The 22,295-nt window shown below is 37.0% G+C and overlaps 1 protein-coding gene across 3 annotated transcripts in view; it reads left to right on the forward strand.

Moving 5' to 3' along the window:
• The first annotated feature begins 680 nt into the window (after positions 1–680).
• ASPH (aspartate beta-hydroxylase) overlaps positions 681–22,295 on the forward strand; it is a 109,043-nt gene continuing 87,428 nt past the window's right edge. The window contains exons 1-4 of one of the 3 annotated variants that reach the window (XM_056482977.1): positions 713–867; positions 17,045–17,194; positions 17,886–17,930; positions 19,194–19,262. In XM_056482977.1, coding sequence (XP_056338952.1) covers positions 807–867; positions 17,045–17,194; positions 17,886–17,930; positions 19,194–19,262 — 325 coding nt within the window. In that variant the 5' untranslated portion in view covers positions 713–806. Of the gene's footprint in view, positions 868–13,772; positions 14,062–17,044; positions 17,195–17,885; positions 17,931–19,193; positions 19,263–22,295 lie in introns of those variants that run through there. The other 2 variants (XM_056482974.1, XM_056482976.1) reach the window with 2 other exon arrangements.

Below are 22,295 nucleotides of genomic sequence, written 5' to 3' on the forward strand. Positions count from 1 at the left end.
GCTGTTCCATAGAAGCTGTCACAGAGTGGGCCAGGCTGGAGGGGACCAGAGCGGCTCATCCCGTCCGACCTCCTGCTCCGGCAGGGTCAGCCCAGAGCACACAGCACGGGGTGGTGCCACAGAGCTCTGGAATATCCCAGGGACAGAGGCTCCATAACCTCTCTGGGCAAGCTGCTCCAGTGCTTGCTCACCCTCACAGTACAGAAATTACTGCTCACGTTCAGGTGGAACATCAGTTTCTGCCCATTGCCACTTGCGCTATTAATTGGCACCATCGAATTGAGCCTAGCTCCATCCTTTTAGACCGTCTGACACTAACACACAGCAGCGATGTTTCCCACAACCTGGGCGTTTAAGGGATGCGGAGCGCTGTTTAAGGCGCAGGACGGATGCTTTAGGAGGACTCGCCGTGTAAGCGCCGCCCTCCCGCCCTCGAAGCGCTCCGTCCCCGACCTCCCCCGCCTCCCCTCCCTCAGCGGCGCGCGCGCGCCCCAACCCTCGCGAGAGGCGGCCGCTCGCGCCCGCGCCTGCCACGTTCAAATGGGCCGGCGGCGGAGCGCGGCGGGCGCGCGCGACCGGCGGGCCAAAGCCCCGCCCCCTCGCGGCGCCGCCGCCAATCGGAGGCGAGAGACGCCGCGCCTCCCTGGCGCGATTGGCTGGCGGCGGGCGAGGGGCGGGGCCGCGGGGCGCTCGGGGTCGCGCTGCCGGGGCCTCAGCGCGCTCCCGCCGCACGCAGGGCTCGGGTGGCGGCGGCGGCTCCCGACGCGCTCCCGCTCCGCCCCCTGCGCTGCCCGACGGGAGGTGCGATGGCTTCCCGCAAGAGCTCCAGAGCCACCGGCGGCAGCCCCAGCCCCGGCTCCAAGAGAGGTGAGCGGCTGTAGAGCGGTCAGCGGGGCAGGGGCGGGGGCTCCAGCGGCGGCCGGCGGAAGGGAAGGGGCCGATGCCGCCCCTCCCCGCGCTGCGGGGCAGCGGCCGGGCAAAGCGCGGGGATGCTGCGCCTCCTCCCCGCCCCGCTGCGCTTCCCTCCGCTCTGCCGCCCCCCGGTTCCTCCCGCGCTGCGGGAGCGGGGCAGGGCGCGCGGGGATAGATGCGCCCCGCGCCTTTCCGCCGTTCCCGATCCAGCAGTTCACGTGCAGGAGAAAGTTGTCGGGCCTGGGCGGCCCTCGGAAGCTCCCTCGGAGGGATGAGATAGCGCCGGACAGGCCTCAGCATCTGTGGGTACCCCCGGGACCTCTTCCCTCGGGAGAGGAGGTAGAACCGGGATGCCTCAGTCTCAGATCTTTCATGTTCTCGTATCCAAACTTGGGTGTGGAATATCTCCTCAGACTGACCTGGTTAGGTCAAAATTATTAGATCTGTTGTAGATGGAGCGCCTAAGCTGGTGGTTTCTGTAACTGTCGAGACAAGGATGAGGAGTCTCAGGAAAATGCAAGTAGGAGGCTTTTTGAGGCAGTGATCCCCCCCACCCCTCCAATAAAAGCCCCTTGACAAATCTGACTGTTTACAGACCGCTGTGTGTGGACATTTTGTGTAGGGAAAGTTTAACGTGCATTGACAAGACGAGAAAAAAGTGTCTGGCCTTCTGGAGTCACTGTGCAGCCATACACACTGTACTGGGGAAAGGAGGGTTTTTTACCACACTCTGAGTTTTTACGTGTTGTAGCTTCTTTGGATTTGAGCTTGGTGTGCACAGAGCTCCAGTGATAAAATGTGGTGATGACACAGAAATAATATCTCTTGTCTCTCTTTGAATATACCAGTAATAGCTAGTGAACAGTGTTTGTGGAAAGCTGAACCATATAGGATTAGTTTACCTATCACATGATGAATTAAGAGGGAAAGATTTCAAATATACTTAAGCTTGTAAGAGTTTAGAGATAATATTGCAATGTTTGTAGAAGTGGTGGTTTGTTTTTTTTTGTTTTTTTTTGGTTTTTTTTTGTTTTTTTTTTGTTTTGTTTTTGTTTTTATTTTGCTTCTAAATCCTTTTTTTTCAATTGCTGACCTATGCTGTGCAGTCTATCTTAATTCCAGTTTTTGCTTGGACTGGACATACTGTGATGATCACCCAATATTAAGCATGCTGAATACAGATTTTCAATTTTAATGCCTCAAAAACATGCATCCCTGTTGTAATTTTGAGTACTGAATATGGTAGCTAATATTTTAAATATCGCTTTGCATGTTTGTCAATATCTGAAAAATAAATTTATTGGTAAACTGAATAAAAAAGCATTCCATGGGTTTTTATTTGTAGTCAGAGTACAAATTTTTCTCTTTATATTAAAAAATGGGTTTGAGGGGATGAAGCAGTATGAATAATGTGTGCTCTACTGACATGTGACCTCTTAAATTTGTTAGTGTAGACTCCTAGTTAGAATCCCTTAGACAACCATAGCAATTACAGTGTGAAGCTGATGCTGTTTTCATAATTGCAGCTGCAGAAAGAGGTAAGGGATGGTAACTCCTGTGTGAATAAAAGAACAGCTGGAGGAGCAGAGTGCTCACAGCAGCCAGTAAGCTTTCTGTAGTCAAGGGATGTGAAAATGAGATGAGGAAATGATTTTGAGACGGCAAGTAATTGAGACTGTGACGTATGAAAACCTCAAGTCTGAGGCACTTTTTGCTTGATAGAAGTATTCACTTTCACAGCAGGTCTTGAGAGAGGATGTGGCTTCTTGCCAAGGCCTTGCTCACAGCTCAAACCACTGAGGCTAACAGCTTATTTAAAAATCTGTGCACTCAAGACAATGCCAGCATCAGTAATCTGCTTTTAGGTTTCTATCAGAAAATATTTGCGGTAATCTACAGATAGATTAAGCCTAAAATAGATCTAACTGCAGTTTATATAGGTGTTTTTAGATACACTGTATTGTCAGAAGTAGAATTAAAAATCTTTTAGAAATAGAAGTCTAGCTTTTGCTTTCAGAGGTCATATACTAAAGCTATCAAATCAGTCCTAATCAAAAAAAATCTTTCTTTTACCTTTGTAGTGCAACTTCTTATTTGAAAATTACATTTACAGAATTGTATTACTATACCAATGAATTTTTTGACAGTTTGGGACTACTTAGAGAGGGAAACATGTGTTTGTTATTATCTTGACTGGAAAGTTTGGCTGCTTGTTCCTAGCCTGTAGAATCCATCATAAAGACGTGGGCCCTCAAAAGGAAGACTATCAGTTTTGAAGACTAGATGAAGTAATAGATACTTGCTGCAGTGTCATCATTAGATGAGTGACAGTTTTGTTGCAAAAAACAGATGCTTAACACCTGGTCATGAATCAATTCCCTCAAATTTCATGAGATGTGAAATGTGGAAATGTCTTAGGCATTGGCAGGTGCCTTCCAGCAGCCCGGCTAACTTTTCAAATATGGATGGCTGAAAAAATATGGATTACAATGCTTACCTATAGAAGTCCAGATCATAAGACAACTATCCTTATGCTGCTGTGTGGGAATATTGTGTCTTGAAGTGTGTGAGGACTTACTTAAATATAATTTTTATTGAAAATAAGTTGTGCAATAGTTGTTTTCTTTGCATCTCTAATGTTAAGTGGGAGAGTTCTTCATTAAGTTAGGCACCATAGAAACCACACATTTTCAACACAAGGCATAGTCTGTATCTACAGACAACTGTATTTTATATTTAAAAAACCCATACTGCTATCTCAGTTCTGAGGCTGTGTTGCCTTCCGTCTGTGATGACAAAGAACTCTAACATTGTTTTGGTAAATTTTCTTTAATCTCTACAATAATGACAGAGAATCTTCTGACATCCCCTACTTTTCTCTGCAAGATCTCATGAGATGGTAGTTTTATCATTTTGCTGTTTTAACCATGTGGTTTCCTTACTTGTATGAATGTATTGCAATGTTTTTAACTCCCTTCACTCATCCTTTGGACTCTCTAGTGCCCCTTGCTGTAATTCTTTGATTAACTGTTGGTGTTTCAACTTTCTTCAGATTTGTTTGGGGCTTTTTTTTTGTTATGTGTTCAAGGCTACTCGATGTACACCCAAGTGCAACTTTGCGTTATCATTGCAACTTTTTGAGTTCAGTCTATCACTTCTAGAAAGAAGTCATCCCTGTTAATTTGCAAGATTTTCAACTTTTTATCTCATCTTTATCGTAAAGACTGCTTTAGAGTGTACTTTTATCTGGGTGAGGATCTCCATTAGCTTTCTAGTTTACCCAAGAAGGAGAGAAAATTCATCCACTAAACAGGTCACATTTTGCTACTGAAGTTCTTTTGTTGGGAACACTGAACTCACATCAGTGCTTGGAGTGGGATTGCTCACCCATTCTATTCTGTGCTATGGTGTAACATCTCATTGTCTTACATCATGGATTCTGTTTAAATATGGTGCTTTTATCTGTCTAAAAATTTGGTCTCTCTAATTTCTGACCTCAACTGCTGTCCAGTGTTCTTGTTTATACTCTTTACAGTTGTGTAATATGTAATCTGATTTCTTATATTACAATCTATCTATTATTTCCTTCTGCATGTTCATTTAAACCCTTGGGAAGAAGGGTGTTAAGGTGTTGGAGGTCATAAGTGAGATGTAAATTTGGGATGCTCTGTGGGCCTTAACAAATGTTTTGATTTATCAGTTTGCTGACCCAAAGTGATCAAAGTCCAAGCATTTGCTGAACCAGGAAGATTTCTCATGGTTCAGTTAGTGTGCTGCTCCGTGCTTTGATTTGGCTTTCTAAACTCAATGTCAAAATGTTTTCTTGTAACATTACTGCTCTTCAGAAACATACAGTGAATTGTTATTACTGTGTTGTGAGTTTCTGTAGGTCTGTTGCGGACAAATGAGAAATGCTTTGTGTCTCACTGGTGGAAACTTTGTATACTGTTTAAGAAAACCTGCTACAATTTCTTTTGGAAGTTTATCCTATTGCCTAGTTTAGTTGCTTACAATTATTTCAAGATCTTGTATTTCTACCATTAATGCCAGATGCTAATACAAACAGCAAAATCGTGGAAATGTAGACAGTTCTTTATAATTCATCTGTCTGCCTCGAGTCTTATTCAGGGTGGCCTTTCTGGAAGACATTTTAAAATATTATAAAATAATCTGCCAAATTTAAAAATTGTAGTAACATAATGGTCCAAACATCTGTAATTTGCATGGTACATTTCAGCAGTGCCACTGGTGAAATTGCTTCATTTGCTCATTCTCCATTCTTCTCTTTTTTTATTTTTTTTCTTTTATTTTTTAGATGTCCTATACAAAACTGAAGGCAGTAACTCTTCAACCCGATCTGTTTTCTTATCTCTGATTCAATGAAAGTGATATAAAAAACAGTCTTAAAATGGTTAACAAAGGTATTTCTCAGCTTACTTGAGCAGATTTGCATTGGAATAGTGAATCCTCAATAGACTCTTGATGCATTTGTCTAACACTAAAGTGAGCCCTAGACTACCCTTAAGGTTTATCTGAATGAAACTTTCTCTACACCATTAGCTGTTGACAGGTGCAGTAGCTGATTGCCAAAGTTACTCTGGAAGTAGAAGCAATCAATTTGAACACAGTATATGCTTTTATGCTTTTTTGTTTTTCCCATGTTGCTGGGTATTTGTATTTCCTTCCTTTGCTTTTTCTCAAGGATGTATTATTTTAGGTTTTAAGGTTGATACTTAAGTGGAGCAGGATGGACATAAATACAAAAAGCCTGATACATTCCTCTCAGTTCTTTTCTTCCTGAAGAATTCTGAAGCACTGGGGAAGTCCAAATTTCCAAACTTCCAGAGATGCTACTATTTGATGAAGACATCAAAGTTCTCATGCCCCTTTTGATCCACTGTGTGCTGAAATCTTGGGCCTGCTCTGTGTTTTCTAATGGATCTTACCTGTATGCAGGAAGTCATTGTGGGCTAAAAGAAATTATTCACAGTGCTTCAAATATGGAGGAAGGTTGGATTTCATGTCTGTGAGAATGTTTGCTTCAATATACTTTTTTAAGCATTTTGTTAAGTCTTTAAATAATAACCTTTGCAATAGTCTTTTGAGGATAAGGATTGTTTAAAATGCTAGTTGGAAAACCTAAACTATCTCTGGTGTCTGGGGTACAGGGAGCTGGAGTATGTTTTCTCACATTTTGGCAATTGCTCTGAGAATGCACGTGAGAATTCCCCATCACTGGTCATAGCTACCGAGTGTTCAGACATCAAGGATGTACATTATATTGTGGGATTAATTTTTTTAAGTTAATTTTTTTTTAAGAGTTTAAGCTGCAGGTCTGCAGCCAGCTTAATCTAGTTTGAGGTTGCTCTGCAGTCTTCCTCTTTCAATACCCCTTCTCTGTACCTGAATTCTTAGCTGTGCTGGTATGAGGTGAACCACACAGGGAACTGATAAGCAGAAAGCTGATTTTTTCATTTCTCCCCCTAGACTGGCTCAATGCATGGCTCTATAGAAGGTCATTTGTGGAGGAGGGAAGAGTGGACAATAAGTGGGTGGGCATTTTAGGGAAGGATGAGGTTAAATCCAGAGTTTTATATTCGATCATGTAATCATGGAGCCATGGTGTGAACACCAAAAGGTGACTGGTTTGGTTGGCTATGCTAATGCAATAGCTGGATATGTAAGGGCTTCAGTAAAGATAACAAAATTTACTAGCAGTAGAAGGCTTATGTGTCAAGATTATTTCAATTACAGAGGTGACATTTCAATAATGCTGTCTCTTTAAACTGAAAACCCATTGGCAGATCACCTGTATGGAAAGAAAAGGTTCATTTTCAGCTGGAATCGCTTTGAAACATGTAATAAGAATTCCTGTGCTAATTCATATGTTGAATTCTTCATTGTAGAGAACTTGAGCAATGAAGTTCTGATTTGCCCCAAGCGATTCTTTCCTGATGAAGATCACAATCTGGTAATCTGTGTGATGGCCTGCAGTAATCTTTTTCCTAACTGCATCTGTGGGATAGCTCTTTGCATGGAAAAGTTTTGAGCTGTGCTTTGAAGTGGTACTCATAGTATTATGTGTCTTGAAACATGTAGAAAAATAAATATGCAGCTAACTATGTACTGAATTTGAATGTTCTGCAGTATGTGGTTTAACTTTGTTAGAACTTTAAATCCATTGTGGTTTTCTTTTTATGGAGTTGCACTCTTACTATGCATGTGCTTAACCTGATGTAACAAATTATACCAAGCTGTTTGTTTGAAGACTTTCTTTACAAAACATCTAATTGCTAGGGAGAGTTGTAACTATTCAGTAGTGGTTTTTTGGTTTTGCAATTCTGTTTCCTGAGGTTCTGGTTTTTTAATTGACAGTTAATTACTAATGCAGCACATCTCACTTTCTCATTCCTCACGCTGGTGTTTTTTAAATTTAAAAATTCTTAAAGAAAGTTCACTTAGCAGTTTGTAACTGTAGTCGTGTTTCTATAGTAGCTAGAGGACACAGTGACTAGAAAACAGATACATCTTTTGAATCCAGAAGGTTCTGTAAACAGCAATTGCTCTGCAACTGAGATCTCCTAAAAACATATGTCAGTAACTCTTTTGTTCTCCAGAAGAGTTGCAGGTGCATAGCACCCCGTGGATAAACACCTAATTAAATTGGCTTAGTATCGGACTTGAAACTCTGATAAGTTTTTGGCATTTTAAGCATTTTAAAGTGTTCTTTCTTTCCACAAGCAGAAACCTGTGAAAAGCGGAGTTGTAGGTTTTTGCATGGCAACTGGAATTTTTCTATTTGAGCTCCCTCAAAGCATGAGAAAAATTTAAAGAACTAAACCAACATAGTCTGTTTTCTTTATTTTGTGGCTTAATTAGGACTTGTTGCTAAAACAAATTGATGTGACCCACATTACAGGATAGGAAAGTGGAACAAGGAAAAAATACCCTTAAATTAATGCCAGCATGTTATGTACAGAGATGAGGATTTTCAACCTTATGTAATAGAATCTTTTTTAAAGGTCACCACCAGCAAAATTTGCATGTTCTAGGCCCAAGTATTTCTTGTATTTCCTCTCCACATTTACCTTCCCTGAACTCTGCTCCGTCCTAAATACAGCCAACTATTTAATTAACCTACTAATTATGTAGGGCTGTTGGCTACATGAAATCATTCAAATGCAAGATAGGTAGATTGTATAATTTTAGATCTTATTTCCAAATGTTCTATGGGAGTGAGCTGGTTAATCAAAATAGCAGCTTATAAAAATCTTTAATTAATTTGTATAGTTGAAATCAGTATTTTGTCTACTCATTGGTGTTACAGAGATATTGTTTCTAGAGCAGGAGGCAAACTAAAATTTCTTTTTAAGCATGTGGTCTTAACCTTGAACCTTTTGGCTTGATGTTTGAGTCAAGTAAATTTACGAGAGAAATGTTCTACATTATTTTGGACTTTAATTCTATTTTGTGCTTGTATACACATAGAAAAAAAAACTAGAGAAAATTGACAAAAGTGTTTGGGAAAAATATGTTCCTTTTTTGTAAAAATCTATTTAGGTTAGGTAAATGTATAACAAAATATCTTTAGTATGTCTTTACAGGACTCCTGTTTTGTTTGTTTATTTTTTTTTTCTCCAGTGTTAATTGTCTGAGCCTGTTATTGTACTGTCTTTAAGTCTGTGGAAAAAAGGTTTTAAAAAAAAAGTAATCCAAAGTATTCACATAGTGATAGAGGCATCAAATATTGATTTAAATATATTCTTGTTGATAGCATTCATTATAAAACTCAAGTTGCAAACAATGAAGATTTTAGTCATTTAAGCTTTGTGCACATCTATGTGTATTTCTTCCTTATAATAAACCCTACCTGAGGAACTGACCCAAAAAATAGTCATCCAAATAATCAAAAACTAAAATAAAAAGCCAAAACATGGCTTGGACAAAATTTCACTAAGTTTTGGAAGTGATCTTCTTTCTGTCACATTTAGAAAAGATGCAAGTGCAGATTCAGGATTTTCTCTAATAAATATACATCTCTGTCTTCTCCTTCTCTGACTTGAGTAATTATACTTAGATAAACAAGACTTGAGAAGAAAGTTGTTAACAGCAGCAGCTCCTATGGGGCAAACAGCTGTTCTCTCAAACATCACTGAGAAATGTGGAGCCAGTACTGCAAGTAGAGTCCACTGTTTTCCTCATAGAGACAAATCCTTAGGGTTTAAAAAAACCCCAAACAACCAACAACCCTGAAGGTTGTTATTATTGTGTGAGTTTTCTGGGTAGATTTCTTGGGAGTAAATTTTATTATTCTTGTTGTGTATATCTTAAAAGAATCATGTAAATGGAAAGCAGTGGAATTTGTTTATAATAAGAAGAAATGTAACTACTGAAGAGTAATAAATGAATGTAAAAAACCCCACTCTGAGGATGATACTTAACTTCAGTCAGACTGATTATAATCTTATTCTTGTTTTCAAATTTTTTTTTCTGAAGAATAAATAATTCTGACTTAGTTACACATAACCACCTCAGCTTGCAACTAAAAAACTCTTCTAAATGTTGTGATGCTCCCTCTGAGTCAGAAAGCTGTCTCTAGGTTTAAAAGTACTTTGCATCTTATATTCAGAAATGGACTCACTGACCATTTCTTTATAAACTGAATATAAAACAGCTAAAAACCTGTATGTGTTGCATGTACTTGATTCAAGTTTCAGATAATAGGATCTCAGATGTGATTGTTGAGGGACTAAAATGGCTTTGTTCTTATACCTCTGAGTATGCTTAAAAATGTCTTTTAGACCTACGAAGAAGTTCAAATAGTGTTCCGTAGAGGAGAGAACTGAGTTTAATCTTTCACATCCTGACTAAGTGAGGAATTTGAGGAGATGTTTCAATGGAATCACTTCATCTCTTGAAGGGAGGAGCTTCATTTCACTGGGGAGGTTCAGCAGGATGCTTATGATCCTAGAGGTTTTTTTACATATTTTGTGATGCATCCTTTTTTTTGCCATTTTTTTCCCTCCAGTTGGCCATTCCCAGCATCTCCCCAGTCATCCTGCTTTGTTGTCTAATCCTGAATTTATGACTTTGTTCTTGCTTTCAGTATTTATGTTTTTTGTTGTTTGTATAGTGGGATATTTTACTGTGAGAAATCTTGTAGGGATTGAAAATTGAAGATATAAAGTTTTATGTTTGGATTGATTATCTGTGAAATAAGGAGAAGTTCCCCAAATACTAAGGTAAAAGTCTGTTAAATGTCAGCAGGAGAGCCAAAATTGCATTTCAGGTAGTTAATTTTTATATCAAATTTATGTTTTGGTGTTTGTATTTCCTTTGAAGTTAGTGCTTTTTCTGTTCTATCAGTTTCCCCATTCCTAACCAGTAAGTTTCTGATATAGATTATTTAAGTCTTTTGACAGCATGCAGACGTATCTTTATAACTATATAGTTTAAGTTATACAAAGTTCAGATCAGAGACTAGTTTTTAATGAGAAAGTAATAATTAAAAAAACTATTTCCCCCCCATCCCCCCAAATTTTCTCTTAAGGTGTAGTGCTGAAGAAAATTTCTTAGAAACTAAAAGGAAGAATCAATTTTGTATTGCAAAGATTTTTTAATTGAATTTATTAAAAGTAAACCTTTACCTTAAATTTTAGATCTTACCTCTAAAGACCCTGCTGCCATGATTGTAAAACAAACAAAAAAATTCTGAGTATGGATATTAGTGAAAATTTAAGGTTGGATATTTCCATAAACGATATCAAGTATTTTAGTAAAAATCTCTGTCCAATCTGTAAATACAGAGAAAATAGTAACTCTGTCCCCCTTTAAAAAATAAAATAGAGTTCATAAAAGCACAGATTTGTCCATTGAAAGTGCATTCTACCCTTGATGTAGAATAACACTGAGTAAAAATAGAAGATGAAAATAATTTTGATTTCAGGATAGCAGTTGGAATCATTATGATGTAGGGACTTCTTAGAATGCAGCAGTTCAATATGTGCTTATTGAGTCAGTTATAAAATACATATTACAAGAAGTGTGTGTGTATACAGTTACATGACCTGTATCTCAGTAGTGAGAGAATAAAAAAAAAAGCTTAATAGAAAGGGGCAAGTAGATAGGGGAAAATCAACAGAGGAGGCTCTGAATTTCCTGAAACACTTCAGTCAAAATACTTGTTACTGACCCAACCCAAAGAACCACTCTGTGTAAAATCAGTTTAAAATAATTACCTACAGATCTATTACTGGAAAGGACTTGCAACAGTTGCTTTGCCATTAATCATATTGGACAAGATCATTTGGCAAAAATTTCAAGCAGTTGTAGGCCATGCTTATAAAATAAAGGTTTTTCTGTCTTTGCACTGCTACTAGTTCTGCTCTGTTGGTGATAAGATGGTTCATTTGTACCTTATTTTGGCATTTTAATTCGCTCCCATATCTGCTTTTTATCATACTGTATTTTGTTCTTAAAATAACTTGTTCTGAAGTCTCCCTTTAACCTAGCTGATTGATAGTTTTTACTTCTGAAATACGATTTTTAGTTGTCTCTTTGAAGTTAGTGTTTTATTGCTTTTTCTTTTAGTGTTTATTTCTAATTTCTAGTAACTGCTTGTTTTTGTGCACCCTTATCTTCAAGTAATAAATCATAATTTATTCCATGTAACTTCCTAATCACCTTTGTGGGAAATAATTATATACATTACAAAAGCTTAGCTTGGTGATTTGAAGCCTGACATTTTGTGTTCATAATTGACTATTTTTCTCCTCTAAATTTCTTTGCCTGCACTTTGGTACTGTTGTAGAGGTGTAAGTAATGCTGCTAGTCTTAATTGTCAATTATGCTTTTGTAAAATTAATTAGAATACATTGGCTGCATAGTTGTAACACAACTAACTCGAAAATAGTTTTTAAATTTTGGAACAGTTATATAAATCAAGTGAAGAATAATAACTTTGAGTGTTAGTGCAGCAATTTGAATTGCTTGAAAAAGAAGCAACAGTCACAGCATTTGAACACAGTAGAGATGAGACATTGTAAGAAATCTACACTGTTGACTTTGCTATCCCAATGTCAAATTGCATTGTAAATAGATATGTATTCAACTTGTCTTTCATAAAACTAACCAAAATCTTATTGCGTGGTATTTTGAGCTAACCTTGATCCATCTTTCTCTTGGTCCTTTTTCCTTTTGAAGAGTTTGAAGAGTTTCTCCATTTTAGCTGTAACTTCCCCTTTCAGGAAGGAAGGTGTTTGTCATTCTTGCAATCAATTAATTTTTAAAGGGCACAAGATTAAGGCTCTAGATACTTGGCTAGAGGTTGACATATATGTGTTAGTTCAGATTTGGAGTATACATTTGAAATTAATTCCTTAATTCTCTCAACTCATTTTCCTTATAAGCCTTGTTCTTTTTGTCCCTGAATGGAATATGCTCACTTAGGTCTGAGTGAAAGGTGCAAAACGGTGACCTGAAATCATTATAGACATTCAGCCAGGTAAAGTGTAGTTCGGACCAATCCCCCCAAAATATACAGTAACAGACAGGGAGGTTCTCAGCATCAATGCTTCTTAACTTGTGTGAAGATCTGGTGTCTGCAAATGCAGGTGTAGCTGAAGTGAATTTGCTATAAATTGCCTAATCTGATGCCTGTCATAACACTGTGGTTTATATACAACAGATTGCATGTAAAATTATTTTGAATATTATTTTGGTTTCTCCATGTTCAGTTACTCTGTGTAAATGCCCCCCCTTTGATTCTTAATTGATCTTAATTGCTGGTGCATCAGTTACATTACTGAATTATACTAGTCAGGAGGTCTTTCGTAATGCATCTGATCCATATAATGTATTCAAGTGGCTTTAAAGATGGTTAAAAGGTACACTAGTTATAGAATCAACTGTCTGTAGTTCCTTTTAATTCATGTTTCTCAATTTTTCTCCCCTGAACTCTTGGCAATTGCATTTGGTAATTAGTTGCTGGATATTAAAATCACAGGAGATATGTGTTGTTTTTCAGAGTAGCCGCAACATTCTCTGTTCACTCTGTCTACCTGGTGGCTGTGTTATTTGAAGAAGCATGAGGATAGCAGGGCAGTGTGGTAGATCCTAAGGCTTTTTTTACAGTTGTGGTGAATGAGAAATTTGTTTCTGACTTCCACCCAAAAGGAGCTGGTTTTTGTTTGATAAGCAATGTAAAAAGAATGTAAATGTCAGATATAAAAATGTGAGATATAAAAAAAGTGGAAAAGTGTATTAGTGGGTTTTTTCTCTTTTTCTGGTCCTTAAAAAGAGAATTTATTGGTGATTTAATTTATATTAGCTTTAACTTGTACAGGCAGTATGCATTTTGTCAGAATTTAGGGGAGGGGTGGGTGAGATAAGTCAGTGTTAACTCCTCATGGAACGGGTCTGCCAGAAGTAAATACAATGCGTACGGTTCTGATACGAAAATTCTTTGGCAAGAATGCATGAGGTTGGTTTTAAATAATTATTTTAGGAGACTCAAAGCTACATTACAGAAAGTAGTTGTCTCTTTTTTCATAAGGTAGTCAGCAAGTTTCAAATGAGCAGTCTCTGCAGGATACTCAGAGCCTGGTAGGGGAGTGCCAACATGGAGAAAGTTTCTTGGATGAGGGCCAGTGTAACAAATGCAAGCAGGCAAGCTTTGTGTCCAGACTTGTGTTTCAGCTTATGGGAATGGATTTAATGTCCTTAGCGATCAGGCACTGTGGCATAAATTGCAGCAAAAGTACTACAGTGCAATGTGCTGGGTTTCATTCGCTGCTGTTTTTGATGTTGGAGGATTAAGGGGAGGGGAAAGGATCAACTACCCAGGATGCTCTGTTTGGAGGAGTAAGTGAATTTCATTGTCGTCAGAGCTAGATTGCCATATGAGTTCTGAAAAGCGTTTGGCTCCTGAGGATAACTGCTCTAAAAATAGATTTGGAGGAGAGGTTTCTCTTGGGTCCAGTTTCAGGCTCCAGCTGAGCTGGCTTTAGGAAACCTGTTTGCTCCTGTTGCAAACAGGAGGTTAACAGTGAGGATATTTCTTATTCTGCCTTCAGCATTAACTTTTGGGAATACTGACACACTCGCTCTGTTGGTGGAAATCGAGCACTAATGTTATGGCTGACGACACAGGTATAATCCTAACCTTTTTTTTGTGTGAGCAAGTGGGAAATGTGTACTCACAAATACCAGTTATGTCTGATTTTATAATCAGCAAAATAACTGGGTTACTGTTGTATGTTTTCTTTCCAATTTGCTGTCTAGTCTGTGTTACAGCTGCCTCTGTTCTCTTTGATTATGTGTTCTCTGGACTAGAGGTATTCCTTGAGTTTATGACCAGTGGTTAATTGGAAATAATTTTTTGCCTGATAGAGCCTACATTTAACATAAGTGATATTGTTTTGTCTTCAAATATCTGACTTCAAAGTTATTTTTAGAGTATGTAAAATTGCTAAGTGTCTTGAAGGTATGCTGAAGTAAAAAGGTTTTCATACATTTTTACATGTGATTTAATGGGGGGTGGGTGAGGTATAGGATTTTACAGATTTGCTGTTGGGCGGTAGACCATGCTTTAAGACTTTCTGATGTCTGCATAAAGACATCTGGTGGTGTAAGCACAGGCTTACCAGATATGGCAAGTGACCTACTTCTGGCATGGCTGGCAGCATGTGCAGGGAAAGGGCTTGAGTCGAGTATTAACTGTTTGGAATGAGCTCTGAGCCAGCTTCAGTCCTTGCAGTGTTTTGTTCTGACCCTGTGTGTAGCATTATTTGTGCAGATCATAGGTAAATTTTTTGTTACATAACCTCCATTTATATAAGTATTGCATGATCAAGCTGCCATGGTTGAGTTGTTTTTCAAGAGTTTTGAAAATTTTGCTATAAGGTAGAAAACCATAGCCTAAAAATATGTCTTTGTGATTATTGTGAACTTCATTCTTATAGCAGAATCTATTTTTGAGGAATTTGCATGAAAAAGTCTTTTATACGTGAAAAAAAAAATGATTACTTAAATAAGTTTCCTTTTCTTTCATTTTCCTATTCTTCTGAGAAGTAAAGCTGATTTCTTCAGTGGCAGACAGCAGTAAAAGGTAGAAAACAGTAAGGCAAATGAGTGTGAAATGCAGTAAGATCCTCTTTCCTGTTTGCTCTAGAACCAAGTTGCAATCTGGAATCATTTAAACTGTTTTTAACCTAGGGGTTTAATTTCAAGTATATACAAACCTTTCATTGACTGCCTTGCTACACAGGTGTAGGAAAGCCCTGCTGTTAGATACTGTAATTGTTTCTCAGTATTAACATTAGCAGTTCAAGAGTACTGCAAGTAATTTTCATACAGTTGAGCATATTTCTGAATGCAGACACTGCTTGTCTGTCCCTCAATTTTCAGGCCATCCATATATTTCCCACATGAGAGATGTTACAATGGGCTGTGTATATGGACCCTGCACATATGTGATTAGAGGACTCTGCAGTAGCAAATGATACATATCTGATGTGAGGCTAAGTTGCCTCAGTCTCTCTCTTATTATTGTTGGGCTTTTGTGTTTAATATAGAAAAGAAATGGAATAGTTGGTGTTTGATCTTTGAAGTGTTAATAAAAGAATTTTTATTTTCAGTAAAATGCTGAGCTGAGTAAGAGTTGATGTGGGTCAGTGGTTTTTCTATTGGTCTGAACTTGGTATAAAGCACAATGAATGTAATAAAAGGGTATTTTATTACAGCTGTAAACCTGCTGGCAAGCAGGGTCAGAGAGTACTTATATATAGTTCCTGTTACAAAAATAAGTTAGTCACCCATCTCATTACTTATCTTTCAGATACACCATTTTATTGTAAAACACAATTTTATTGATATTTAGCTTCTGAGAGTATTTTTAACTTTATTATTCTAGTGTTGATAAATATATCAAAAATTACTTTCAGTTAGTATAAAGATAACATCTTATCACAATCATGACAAAGTTTCTTGCAAAAGTATTTAAATCATGTAAGAGAGTTTTGTTTGAATAACTGGGCCTGCATGTGGCTGAGCAGGCAGAAATTGGTTTTTAGAATGGAATGACTTGAAACTGCAGCCAAGTGCCACCCTTGCAGCAGTAATGTCAGGGGGCAGAAGAGCAGACCTTAAGCTTTGGATGAAAGCTACAGGCAGGCATCTTTTTGAGTACATGTTTATTTACTTATATATATATATCCCTCTTTCACAAAAAAAATCCTAAAACAACAGGCCAAGCAATTTATGTCTTCTCTAGTGACTATGCCCACTTGAAACTTGCTGCACATATGCTGGGTCAAGGTCTTTTGCAACCATTTGTTTACAACTCCATGTGATTTTTAAAATATATATTTAATTTCCATATGTGCCATTATTAATGAAACCATGATTTGTGTCATGTCTCTGTGCCATCCTTTTACTTGTATGTTCAATAGGACTGAAATGCTGGAGTTGTTTAGCATGGAATGAATATCTGCTTAATTCTAAGCATCAGGGAAGATGGTTTTAGTTGGTAAAGTGTTCTGGATTTGAAGTCTCACTCTTAGCATAGTTCAGGTTTTTGAGTTTTCTTAGGTTACTTAAATTGCCATGTTGGTTCTGTGAGCTATTTCAACTAGTTTTGAAACTCAATTTAGGACAAATGCTTCTCTTGCAAGGCTTTTCTGGTGATCATACTGGCCTCTGGTGGCAGTCTGGGAACTTTAGGGAACAAATGCAAAGCATCTCAAAAATGTGAAGCTCTGTGTAAATACACATCAAAGGGGAGCAAGGCAGAATTTTCAGCTAATTTGCAAGACAAATTAGATGGGGGCTTTTGGGGTTTATGTTTGGTATGAGGCTTTTGCTTAGATAGTCATCAAGCTTCTCACAGTTATGCACAGTGAAATGGAAAGCAAGTAAAGGTGGTGAAGTTTAAAATATCCAACCAACCAAAAAACTCCACAACAACAACAAAGCCCACCAAAAAATTGTTGCTCAAATGTCTTGTATTCTATGTAATTAGAAGTATTATAATTGTATAATTGTATAATTATAATCAGAAGTTTTATAATTGTATCTTCGATAATAATTTTCTAACTATTAACATTCATTTTTTCTTCTTGTTTTATTTTAACAGAGACTAAGCATGGAGGAAGCAAGAATGGAAAGAAAGAAGGCCTCTCTGGAAGCTCATTTTTCACCTGGTTTATGGTAATTGCTTTGCTGGGAGTTTGGACATCAGTAGCAGTTGTCTGGTTTGAACTTGTAGATTATGAAGAAGTTCTAGGTAAGAATTCTAAATCTTAAGATTTTTCTAATAATGATATGCATTAAATGAATGCAATTTTATGTTTTTAGATAAATTATTTTTCAACTGTAGTGTTTGCAGATTATCTACATGATAAGAATAGGCAGTATAGTTCAAAATGTATGTTTTAATGCTGAACACTATTATGATGTTAAAATGGGTTTCTCATAAAAGGATATTAACATCCTGTAGGACACCTTTGTAACACGTATACTGTAGTTAGAGAGGTCAGCTAAATATGCAGTTTGAATTTAAGCTCTCAGAAACTCACAGCAATGGTTGAAAGTGGGCAGCTAATGTTAGCTCTGCTCTGATGGACTATGATGCCTGCAGGGTCAGGACAACTGATCAGTCATCCTCTCAGTTTTAAGCTTGTAGCAGTGATAATTGTATCTCAATATGACAATTTTAGGACAGAACTGTTAATATAATATTTAAGGTTACAGATTAATATCTCAAATTTCAAGATGTGTCCATAGGTACAGCTGTTTTCCCTGATGTTGTAGGATTCAACTTTTGTACCTGGTGCTTTACAAAATTTACAAATCTGTTGGTGCATGCTTTTTTTTTTGATCTGGACTGATTTTTTTTTTCAGAAAAAAATCTGTTTGAAACTTAACTGGGTCTAGTGATGCAAGTAATGTTTTTTGTATTTTTACCATGCATGCAGCCAAAGCAAAGGATTTCCGTTATAACTTGTCAGAGGTCCTACAAGGTAGGATATTAGAGAAATAAGCTTGTTTTACAGCCCCTTGGCTGAAAGTTTGATTTACTTTATTATGGTTTTAATTTTTTTAAGAATTACTCTTCTGCAATGACATGAAGTTCAGCCGTTTCTCATCTGTCTCATTCTTCATGGTTTTGAAGATGATATAATTCTTATTTCTAGAAAGTTACATTTTTGTACCTGTTTGCCGTGTTTATCCATAAACAGATATGGCTCCTTTCTAATAGATTGCTTCCATACAATGGTGATGAACATATTTTTCTATTCTAGACCCAAGTCTGAAGTTTTTCTTCTACAAAACTGGTTTCTCATTTTCTAAGTACCATATTAAGAACTGTACTTTATTTATTTTGATAGCAAGAAAGTTCTACCTCCATTTAAATAATGACAAATGTAGTAAACTGTCAGACTATAAGGACACAAAGTTCTGCAAGCTCTGCAGAGCTTGATCCTTTTGAAAGTTGTGTCTGAATTTTATCAAGCCTATAATTAGATAACTCTCTACTTGTTTGGTGGTCCCAGGACACTTCAAATCCTGGATACCTGGGTAGTGCTTCTATGCTGAAGATTCTCTTTTAGTAGAAACTGAGTTCTCCTTTTGCATATGCTTAGGGCTGATAGAGCTGCTGTTTCAAAAACAAAAAGTGAGAGAACTGATTTGTTAGTCATATATGAAAGGATGGACAACTTTTTTTGTCTGCATGGAAGGTTATACAAATGTTGGTAAAATTTGTGAATGGTTTTTGTTTGTCTGGGAAGAAGGCTGCATACTTTCTGTTAACTTGGCACTAAAACTTATATACCTATATACCTATCTCTTATCTGAGAATTTACAATTGCAGGAGGCACAGTCAGAAAACAAATGGTGATTATTTTACCAATTTTTGTTTTATTATTTTCCCTCAGACGTGTTGAATTTCTCATGAACTTAAAATTTTATTCTTAGCAAAGCATGTCCATGTCAATTACATAATTACAGGCTTGCTTTAAATCTACAAGCTGCAAAATCAATGCACAGGAAAAAGACAAACTTGTGTTTGGTCTCAAATGCAGGAAATAACAGAAAGAAACTTGAAATATTTGTAGCATTTCCCAGGAAATTTAAAATGTGGTTAAGAATATTACAGCTGAATTGTTAAAAAACGTGGTAACATCCTAGCATTGACAATCAACCATCACACATTGAAAACTGTGCTGGACACAAATGGCCAAATCCCTAATTGTCTTTTCTTCCTCTCTTTGCACTTCTAGGCAAACTTGGGATATATGATGCTGATGGAGATGGAGATTTTGATGTGGAAGATGCTAAAGTATTGCTAGGCAAGTACAAATACAGGTGGAACAATCTATATAATTTAGTTGGCATGTCCATGTTTGTTTTTTTTATTTTTAAGTCAAAACAATATTTCTGATTTGTTTGTTTGTTTTTTCCAAGTTCTATCACTTAAATTGATTTCATTGGGATGGGTTTTTTCTTTAATGCAAGTTGTAGGATTGGGTGTCTACCTCACAGAAATTTTGTTCTTTTTATTCCAATATAGCAATGTTAGTGGAAAGCATTTCATTACTTACAGGATGATTTTGAAATTAGGTGGTTGATGCTACTGTATTGAATGTTGAAAGATGGTTGTGATTATCAATAAATTTATCAGATGCAGGACCTAAGATGCTTCAAGAGTAAAAACATTGTTTATGTTAACATGTTAAGACAGGTCCATTTTAAAATTACTTTAAGTGTGCCTTTGTACTTCTTAGATGACTGTTTGTTTAGTGTATTTTTGTATTGTCTTTCCTCTATTCTCAATTTTCTACAAGTCTGTTCATTTTTCTTTGCCCTTCAGAAACAGAACATGACATAAATTTTTCTTCTCTGGCAATGAAACACTGGGTTTAGGCTTCTGTTCCTTTAATTCTAATTTGTGAGAATGTCTTTCTGCTCACTGTGTATCTTCAAAGGGAAATTTCACTTTCTAGACATGCTTTATGATATTGATGTTTGCTTACATCCTTAAAAGCACTGCCTTCTTCAGGTACAGGCAAGCATTGGATAGATACTTCTTGCACACCTGATGGTGGAAATTTTCCTTAAGTTTACTTCTCTTTAGATTTTCTTTAGTTGGTTTGTTCAAATTTAAACCTCTGCTGAGCACTCAAACCTGTAAAATTAAACAAATGAACAAAGCAACAAATCCCCCAGCCTAGTAACAGCTTGAGCAGGGGACAAAATGGAATGTATCAAACTAGTCAAACTTATCATTAGTGCATTAGGATGTTATGGTTTGCTATTTCAAGTTCATACTCCATAAAAATCAGCTTATCATAATTTCATTTTTCCTACTTTTATCTGGTGAAATAAACAAGTCTTTGGGAGGATGTGTGTTCATTTGTTTAATCTCTGGTTTATAGAAAACCTATGTAATGAACTGAATAAGTTTGCAGTGATGTGAGTGTGAGAGTCACTCCAGAGAATCTCCAGCACTCCGAATGGTTACAGAGCTACAGATTGAGTCTTAATTAAAATGGGTGACTAAGATAATACTTGGTATAGTTATAATCCTAATCTTTCTCTGTCTATTATGTAGTGTATGCAAACTGGATATCCTTTTCTTGATGGTCATATACAGGCAGAAACATTCTGCTGCTTTGTTCCAGCTCTGTTTTATGCAGCCTGATATAGCTGGGAGTTCTGCCAGTACATGAAAGAGTTTCTATTATAAGCTCATCTTATCATGCATTTAAACCTTGTATTTCAGTTGTGACCTTGAAAGGTCACAGATCAAAAATTATTTTTTTTATTTTTGAAAAGTTGCTTAGAAATTGGATTTAATCTCATTTAAATTTGAGAATAATTTTTGCAGTATGGAAGAAATTATAAATTTTAAAGTTTTGTGACACTGAGAAAATTATGAATATAAAAATTTATTTTTTCTAATAAGTAGCATGTTATATTATTAACTGAACTTCTGTAAGATACTGTGCTTGTTTGCATTTAAAATTTAATATTAAATAAAAAATGGGCCTCACAATGCAGACTGAAATTATTTCATTGATGCAGAAACTAGAAGACTGGATTCCCTCTTGAGGAATTAGTCTTCCAGAATTTAGTCATTGTAGTAAAGGAAACTGAATAGTAAGCCTCTTTTCTGAACATTGAGTGCAAAGCTGCTTTTATTTGTTAATACAAATAATAGTACAGAGGATTTTGTTGGTACATATGCTGTATTTGAAGGCTTATTACTTTCTGGGCTTTTTTTTCTGGATCAGACTGTTATAACAGCAAGTGGTTTCTCCAGTACTGAAGGAGTTACTGCAGTCTGGTGTTTAATGATAGGAATTCATATGCGTTGTTCTCTTCTGTTCTTTAGCTATTTCAGCACTAGTGTTGCCTATTGAAGTTGTCATATGTAAAGTGGTTTAATGTTGTCCACTTCCATAACCTGTAGTTTTCATTACAAATTTCAAGATTAAATTTCATGTAAATGGTAAATATCTTTTATGTTTAAATTTATTTATTAACATTTTAAGCAATGCTTCTACCATTATGAGTTTATTTTGTATTTCAAATAATGGTTTAGTAGCTGATAATTTAATAATTTTCTGTACTACTTGGCCATACCTAAACAGAAGAATTAAAATTTATTATTTTATTTCTTGTTTTTATAAGGTATGATAGGATCTGTTCTTTTTTCTTTGTTGGAATCAAAACAGGTTTCATGATTAGGTTCTTTTGAGGGATTAATGTAATTTTCTAAAGGTTGTGTGAGAAGTTTCTTCTTCCCCTCTTCCCTCGCTCCCCATGTAAGAGAAGTAAAAAACCAAAAAAACCCCAATCCACCTACACCCCCTCCAGTTAACCAACTCCAAGTAATTTTGGAGTGTTGCAGAATTTACCAAAAAAATTATCTATGGTGGAAATGTGAACTTTTTGAAGTGAATCTGACATTATCTTGCAGATTTTGTTGTTTTCATAGATCTGAGGTTCTGTTTGTAGGATTCCTTCTGGTCATGGGAAGAGAGGCTTTGTACTCTGGTCCTTTGAGGGGTGCTGTTTGCAGTACTTTGCTTCCCAGTTTTTGTCCACTCTGATTGTCCTCAGAAGGATGTTATTCTTTGGGGGACTACTACACATCTGACCTTGCTTTGAATCAGTAGAGGGAAGCAGTGGCTTTAGTGGTATTACCAAAAAGTGATGTCTGTAGGGGTACCAGTGTTGTAATAGTCACTTGGAGCCAGGCTGTTTCTTTTGTACTTCTGTCCCTTTTAACAGGCAACAATATCCTGAGAAATTCTCCTTAAACGGTTGCAGTAGTTAGTGCAGATTTGTAAATTTGGAACTGCAGCTACGGAAAACAA

Source organism: Oenanthe melanoleuca, chromosome 2, assembly GCF_029582105.1.
Source record: "Oenanthe melanoleuca isolate GR-GAL-2019-014 chromosome 2, OMel1.0, whole genome shotgun sequence".
NCBI classification, from domain to species: domain Eukaryota; kingdom Metazoa; phylum Chordata; class Aves; order Passeriformes; family Muscicapidae; genus Oenanthe; species Oenanthe melanoleuca.